The 8,549-nt window shown below is 31.8% G+C and overlaps 1 protein-coding gene across 2 annotated transcripts; it reads left to right on the top strand.

Moving 5' to 3' along the window:
• Positions 1-594: 594 nt before the first annotated feature.
• Positions 595-8,192, top strand: LOC143067496 (microfibril-associated glycoprotein 4-like). 2 transcript variants are annotated; one of them, XM_076240810.1, is made up of 4 exons: positions 595-752; positions 2,556-2,773; positions 5,782-5,897; positions 7,352-8,192. In XM_076240810.1, the coding sequence occupies exons 1-4, from the start codon at positions 750-752 to the stop codon at positions 8,041-8,043; spliced, it is 1,029 nt and encodes a 342-aa protein (XP_076096925.1). In that variant the 5' UTR covers positions 595-749; the 3' UTR covers positions 8,044-8,192. The 2 variants fall into 2 exon arrangements, with proteins under 2 accessions (XP_076096925.1, XP_076096926.1); XM_076240811.1 differs by lacking the exon at positions 595-752 and adding an exon at positions 2,338-2,357.
• Positions 8,193-8,549: the final 357 nt, after the last annotated feature.

Below are 8,549 nucleotides of genomic sequence, written 5' to 3'. Positions count from 1 at the left end.
TAAAATCAATCACATGCGCTTGAGGCATGAACCCCCTTTCTCTCAGTTTTCCAATTTTAGTAAAAAAAAAAAAAAAAATATTAATTATTTTCACTTATCTAATGTGTTCTCGATCTTAACAATACGACATTATAACAACAGCATGTGTTTAAGTTGTCAATCTATATGTCAATAGCTGCCTTGTAAATCGTTTTATATTACATCATAGCCAAAAAGACATGTGAAATATTTCAGCATGTGCACTGTTTTTTACATAAACCTAACACAAATGATAAGTGAAGAAAAAGTCATTGTTTTACCGTGTGAACGTTATTTATTGTGTATCAGAAGCAGACGATTGTTATTTTGTTTGAAGATTTCTTAATGTGTGGTTGTAAGAAAATGAAAAGGAGCCAATATTTTCAATCATTTAGGTTTCCTTGTGAAATATTTAATTAGAAACATGTGTAATTTCAATTACAAATGACCGTAAAGGTTCATTACTTTTATGTTTTGTGGAGGTTCAAGAGGGTTATTTATAATTCAATGTTTGTCCAAAAAATATCTGTTTTGTTACAATCCTACTCTAATTTCAATTAAAACCAAATACTTACATTTATTACGTTTAAGCAGCTCTATTATAACGAAACTTAAGATTTTCTGCGTTATTATGAGTGACACATAATAATAATTTGTAAAAAGAGTTATTACGTTATTACTTCTTTTCACAACAAAACGCATTTGTTCAGGAGTGGTTGCAGTTATTGAAAATGGTAAGACCTTTTATTTCATTTTCAGTTCATTTCAAACTTTATTTTACAGTAGAAACATTTGTTTATCGTTCTATATTTGATATTAATTGGAGTTGGAGAAATTAAAAAAAAAACAACACAAAAACAACACATTGAATACGACGAGTAGAAATTAAGCAGAATATGCCCAACCCTCCAGGTATACAAATTGGGCACTTCATGAGTGTCCTTCACCTCAATGTGGAACTATATGGAGAAACAGACAAACACGTGCAATAGTGTATAAATGACTATTAATTTCTAGGTCCGTTTGAAGATTTTCTATGGCAAGGCGTTCTCGTCAAAACTATATGTTTAAACAATTTTTCGAAAAATTTACACACTGACTGAGAATTACATCAAAGCACAGTGAGATTTAAAAACTTCAAAACACACACTGAGAATTAAAAATTACACACTGAGAATTAAAAATTACACAATGAGAATTAAAAATTACACACTGAGATTTCATAAAGACGCACTGAGATTACAAAAATGAAAAACACACACTGAGAATTGAAAATTACACACTGAGATTTCAAAAAGTCATACTGAGAATAAATAAACTGAAAACACACACTGAGAATTTGAAATTACACACTGAAATTTGTGCGCACGTTTTATGCGCACATATCTAATTAGCATACTTAATCTGAATCTATTACAAGCTTAAAACAACTAGGGGACAGAACTCGTTATAGTCCTTCGATTTGGTTCCAAATTATTTATAAAAAAACTTTAGAAATACAAGAACAAGAAAAATACCCACTTACTGTTATTACAAAATATAACCAAATGGTGAAAAACTTAAAATTATAAGAAAACATTGGAACAATCTGCAAAAAAAACAAAGAATGCAATTTTTTTACTGAAGTGTCTATTATAGCATATAAACGTAACAAAAATATAAAAGATTACCTTGCGAAATCAGGGTAACAGTTGGAAGACTTTTGAAAAAGGACCCATGCTTAAACGGTTTTTAGTAAAAAAAAAATCCCGATACACTGGTAGTAATGATCAGAATTATAGGCAACAAACTTATGAATATGAGCGATGTTAAGTCTTGAAATTTATTACGAATGTTGGTCGAAGGAATCGCATTTCATTATAATGACAAGAGTTCTTGAGATCAAGATATTAATCTGGTGAATTATTCATCTCATGAATATTCATTAGTAATTTGCATATTATTCTCAGTGTGTAATTAACAATTCTCAGTGTGTGTTTTTCAATTTATTTTATCTAAGTGTGTCTTTTTAAAATCGCAGTGTGTAATTTGAATTCTCAGTGTGTGTTTTTTATTTTTTCAAATCTCAGTGTGTAATTTCGATTTCTCAGTGTGTTATTTTAGGTTTTTAAATCTCGGTGTGTATTTTTTTTTTCGAAAAAAGGGTTTAAACATAGTTTTAACGAGAACGGCTTGCCATAATTTTCAAAGATTGAAAATACAATTCATCTTCAATCATCGTTTTATCCGTACAACATTGTTTGTGGGCCTACTTGATCAACGAACTTCTTCATTCTGGTAGCTCCCTTGTTTTATTTTTGAATTTTCATCAAGATTGCATGTATTAGGACTCACAGAAGGTAAGACTATAATCATATCAGTGATCTTTTTGAGCCGTTGTTCACAAAATGGAAACAAATTGGCTGATATAAATTCCATCTGCATCGGAAAGGTAAGGACTGGAGATGTAAAATTTACACCTAAGAGACAACAAACCAACAATAATGATAATAAGAATTTTTTTTTTATAAAGTAAGTTTAAATGTATTTTTTTACAGATAGAACTACTTGTGTTGATTACAGTTGTCTGTTTGTCATTGGGTCCATCTCAATCGAGTGGACAACATTCTTCAAACAGTATATGTCATACACCACAATACAGATCCTTATCGTTTGAACTTCAAAATGAACATCAGTGTATGGTTCTAGAAAAATTGCAAACAGATATGCAGGCTGATCAAACTTCCAGAGAAGTACTTCTCACCGATTTGATTGGGTACGTACTTTTCCAACATACTAGTAGCTGACTTCTCAGCTGTACTGTACCATTAAATCTTGAATATGATAATAACTTAAAGGGGCACTAACTACGAGATATATAAAAAATCTAAAGTTCAATCATTAATGAAAGTGAAATAGTGAAATAATAATACAGCCAGTACGGTTTACTTTTGTCAAATTAAGCTAAGAAACATAGATGACGAATAATTCACTTGCAAGTGAATAATCCGACCTCATTAAATCCGTATTCATGTGAACTTCAATTAAACCACTAAGTTAGAGATTGATAACGCATACATTGTGCGTGTTCATATATTCAAAGAAAAAGATATGTCAACATTGAACGTGAAACAAAGGTGAATCATTTGATTGACTCTTTCGATCCACCAAAAAATCATTCTTATACAGGTAAAAACGATAATAAACATATATTTGTAATCTATAATATGAAATTAAACAGATCTTGAAAAAATCAAGTTGCACGAGTTCACTTTCTATTCATATCTGCATGTGTGTTGATATCGCTTATATGACCATCGGTGGTCTTGGGATGTCAACTCGATATTTAATTAGATGGCATCAAGACTAAAATACCCACGAAACGAAGCATACCTATTCTCAAGCCCATGCCCTGTAAAGAGGTAGGGCCAATTTGTTGGGATTTTTTTCTTTCGATAAGATAGGTAAATCATGTTTTAAATAGCCCGATATCATAGATGTTGATTATAGAACATGAAAATACGTCACATCATCTATTTTCATACCTTGTACAGGTATTCCTACAAAAACAAGGCCAAGACTATTGATTTTTTAATATTGATTTTATTTTATTATTCTAAACATCCTTTATGCAAGGTACCATACAACGTAACTTGTCAAGGAGCCCAATAATATCGAACAAATTCAAATCGTGTTTTTCTCATTCTGAATATATGTATATCTGTATTTGTCCTGGTTTTATTGTCTATAAAATAAGATAAGATAATACATGTATTATTTTAACCGGAGAACATCTTACATCAGTTGGTCATAGATCATCACCCTGTGTTACTAACAAATGTTATATTGCCTTTTCTTGCATTTTAACAAATCGGCCCTTCGTTGTGATACAGAAGAACAGTTTCTTGATGTTTTACCTACAATCACGATTTGTAGTGTAATTGATTTGTTATGTTGTGTTGTTTTATTTTCTGATGACTTAGGTAGCGGCGTGAGGGACGGTGGTAAACATTTCAGTGCTAGTATCTACACAGTTTGTGAATTGGCGACACGATTGCTGTTGACTGCATTTGTTACATATAATACCATGTTCAAAAAAGGTTTCGATAAATTGTTTGTGTTGTTTTGAAACTTGTATACAATGGCCTTATTTTAAGTTATGTGTATATTACACCCGCAACATTTGGGCTTCATTGCTATATAATCTATTTTCTCGTGTTATTGGTTATGTACAGTCACCTACATCAGTTTGACGACAGTTGTCCCTTGAATATATGTACAATAAATGTAGACACATATATACAAAGTAAGTCAAGAGTATGGACAGTCATAGGAATACACACATTAAGCGATACATAATATTATTTTTTTCTTTAATACATGTTAAATGATATACTAGTAAACTATATGGTCAAAATGAACCAGAATGACGCTATGAATTAAGCAAACATCCGAGAAAATATGATAGAAACATTAAAAGTTAATATAACAACACAAAAAAATGCAAATATTCTGAGCGAGATTCGAATCCTTTCTTCAAATTTATCATTCATTAGTAGTTCAGTGCTCTATTCATGGAGCCACGGCGATGCTTATCCATTATCTTATTAAGGAACTATATCGGTACAATTTAGCGATTTTATAATTTTTTTCTGTAAATTTTTTTTTTTATGTAATAAGGACACACTAAACCAATTTCATTTTTGAGGGAAAAAGTAGTAAGAATTACAACAGTCATAAAAAACATATTTATTTTTGGTTTGAAATGTCCTTCTGGGGGATTCCCTGTTTTTCCCACCTAAAAACACCCGAAATTCCACATATTGGACTTTCATTCTTTGTGAGGGTTAAATTAACTATTGATCACACATATCATAATATATGTAAATCGAGATATTGATCAAAAAGCATTTTTATTTATTGTTTTTATAGTAAATTTTATTCTGTCGACACTTTTTGAAATTGACCCTTCTGTGAAAAAAATTTCCGACAAATTGGCCCTACCTTTTGTTTATTTTATACTTTTTATTATTTGGATAAATGTTTTACATGGTTATAAATCATATGTGGGAATTGGATTCAAACCGGTGAACATGAATTTGACAGCTTGTGCCCCTTAATTTAACGTAACGGAATTTTAAGTAAAACACGTAACCGACCAAGTGATAAGCAGACAAAGTAAAAAGGGATTGATGAATTTCGTACTCAGTATGTCGAGAAGAGGATACGTCTTGTAGGCCATAATCGAACATAGCTAAGGTCTTTTAAAAAGTAACAATACAGGCAATAGCAGAAATATTTGTGTTTTTTCTTCGCATGGAATGTGCATAGCAAGCAACACGAGTCCCATCAAACCCATGGGGTGAACTCGCTTAATTGCTCTGGGAATAAATCGGTATCAAGTCGCATTCGCTGATGTCACAAGCGAGAAAGTATTCTTCTACCACAAACGAAACATATACGTTGTAATTATGGATACACATTTCTTGCAACGGTCAAACAGAACAGTTCCATTGAAAATATTTGGCCTGTGTGTGTAATATTTTCCCCTAAAGATTTGAATTCTGACTTTTCTTTTGTTCTCAAATACGAAGAAATAAAACAAAAATACGAACAAACAAGTACTTGATTTGATCCCTCATGAAACAACATTCTACTTTTTTACAAAGGAAATTTGTCTGTGTCTAAATCTTTGGGTTTTCGTGTTTCCTTCATGATTTCTGTTAAAGGCTGTATAAATTTGCCTAAAACTCGTTCATGTTTCCATTTTTTGTTCCTTTAAAGGAGAATAGACGACTTGCGGAAACGTATAATGAAGAAAGAAAAGAAGACCAGACCATCAAAATTGCGTCAAAAGAAAGAATACACGTCATCCTTGAGTGATGTTCCACTTGTAAGAGGTATGCACATTGCAAGATAATGTTATTTATTTTCGTTTTCACTGTTAAGAAGAGAAAGACGAAACTGATATTGAAATACAACTTTGACAAATAAGATTGATTGAAACACAATAACATCAAAACAAGAAAACACATTACCTAGAGAGAGGATGGCTTATTAGCCCAATGGACAATAAAAAAAAAATTGAAACTAAAAGTGAATTAGTATTTCTCTATTTCACTTTCATTAATGATTGAACAAAACAAATCATAGTTTTGATTTTTTATATATCTCGTAGCTAGTTACGAGATATATATAAAAAAAAAAATCTAAAATACGATTCCTTTTGTTAAATTATTAATGAAAGTGTAATAGAGAAATACTAATTCGCTTTTACTTTCATTTTTCTCAAAATAAGCTGAGAAACATTGATGAGGAATTATTTACTTGCAAGTAAATAATTTGACTTGAATCCTTATTTATGTGAACTTCAATTTAAGCCCTTATAGCTAGAGATTGATAACGCATGCATTGTGCGTGTTGAGTTATTTAAAGGAAAAGAATGTCAACATTGGAAGTGAAACAAAGGTAAATCATTTGTTTGACTGATTCGATCCACGAAATGTCATTCTTATACAGGTAATAATGGTGATTAACATATATTTCTAATATATATTATTAAATTAAACAGACCTAGAAAAATCAGAATACACGAGTTCGTTTCTATTTATATCTATATTTATGTTTATGTCGCTTATACTGTTATATGAACTTATGAGGTCTCCGAAGGTCAACTCGATAGTTAATTAGATCGCGTCTAGACTAACATACAAACGAAGCGAAACTACCTATTCTCGAGCCCATGCCCTGTAAATTGTTTATTTTATACTTTTTATAATGTGGATAAATGTTTTACGTTGTTGTAAATGAAATATGAGAATTTGAGTCAAACCGGTGAACATGAATTTGACATCTAGTGCACCTTTAACTGATATACGTATATAAATGCATTTCTTACAAAAGAAGATTGAAAATGCACTACTCTTTATTTATGTCTATTCAAAGTGCAACATAAACATGTACATTAAATCTCAAAGCTGTTGAGTAAAACATGACTTAAAATATGTAGTCTTATAATGTATAACCTGTCAATAATATTCTTAACAGGGAGACGAAAGATACCAGAGGGACAGTCAAACTCGTAGATTGAAAATAAACTGACAACTCCATGGCTAAAAAATAAAAAAGGCAAACAGACAAATAAAAGTACACAAGACGCACTATAGAAAACTAATGACTAAGCAATGTGTACCACAAGTACCGTCAGTCCTTTTAATGATACCGATTTAGTACCCCCCCCCCCCCAAAAAAAAAATATGAATACATAAAATAAAGTACTGAATTACTGTAGATTAATGTAAATAGAAAATTGGTATATAAAATAAATAAATTAACAAATATATTATGTTTACAGACTGTAGCGAACTGTCTTTAAATGGAATAACAAGAAGCGGAGTATATCCAATCAAACTCCAAGATGACCGCATTTTAAACTTGTATTGTGATTTAGAAACATCAAATGGTGGATGGACTGTTATTCAGCGGCGTATGGACGGAAGTACCAACTTTACTCGTACATGGAATTTATATGCTGGTGGATTTGGAAACCCTAACGGCGAATACTGGCTAGGCAATGAAATAATCCACCAGCTAACATACACATCTAACTACACACTGCGAATAGACATGTGGGATTGGGATGGACGTGACGCCTACTCACAGTGGACGACATTTCGTGTGGCACCAGAGACGGACTTCTATCGTTTATCCGTATCGGGGTTTGAGGGAGGAACAGCGGGAGATTCGCTAACATATCAGAGTGGTATGCAATTTAGTACTTACGATCGAGATAACGATCACTGGTTTGCCCACTGTGCCCAGAAAGACCTGTCTGGATGGTGGTATAGAGATTGTGGATACTCAGCATTGAATGGACTTTATGTCGATGGTGGTCCTATTCCAATATCTGCCGATGGAATCGTACGTGGCATCATTTGGTACCACTGGAATCGCAGGTTTGCATATTCTTTGAAACGTGTTGAAATGAAAATAAAGCCTAGGGGAGCAATAGATGCAGACAATGAAAGGAATTCAAGAAATGGTTGAAAAGATTCTGTATTTGCTTATTTGAAAACATAATTAAGCAAAGCCAGAATAATACATTTAATATTGAAACATAAACTTGAGTTATTTCTTCTCCTGATCTATGTTGACTGTGTAAATTAAAATTTATAAAAAAGAAGTATGTTTGACTGTTTCAGCATTTCTGTGTTTCATTATCATTGTAAACTGTTTGCTTTGAACGTATATTTGGAAACGATCTACTTATTATGTATATGAATAAACGTCTCGTCCTTTCATTCAAAGAAAGATCACCCAGGTACACAAAATTCCATATTGAAACAACGGTACATTGCCGGTCCATCTGCATGTTCTACAGAGGAATTGTCCATTAGATTGACAAACATTCTGTCCACATTGAAAGAGGTTCTTCAGAATTACCGTGATCCTGTTTACTAGCATAGCTGTATTAACTATATGTGGATTCTCTAAAGAAAGTGTGGCTAATTTAAAATCTCTATCTTTCTCTGAAATTAATTCTATCAAAACTT

The sequence above is a fragment of the Mytilus galloprovincialis genome, chromosome 3, assembly GCF_965363235.1.
Source record: "Mytilus galloprovincialis chromosome 3, xbMytGall1.hap1.1, whole genome shotgun sequence".
In the NCBI taxonomy this organism is placed as follows: domain Eukaryota; kingdom Metazoa; phylum Mollusca; class Bivalvia; order Mytilida; family Mytilidae; genus Mytilus; species Mytilus galloprovincialis.
The sequence above is the reverse complement of the archived record's forward strand: the minus strand, read 5'-3'. Positions and strand labels throughout refer to the sequence as shown.

Coding starts and splice junctions, on each gene's coding strand:
- LOC143067496 (XM_076240810.1), top strand. Junction 2,774..5,781: donor CTTCTCACCGATTTGATTGG/GTACGTACTTTT, acceptor GTTCCTTTAAAG/GAGAATAGACGACTTGCGGA. Junction 5,898..7,351: donor TGATGTTCCACTTGTAAGAG/GTATGCACATTG, acceptor TTATGTTTACAG/ACTGTAGCGAACTGTCTTTA.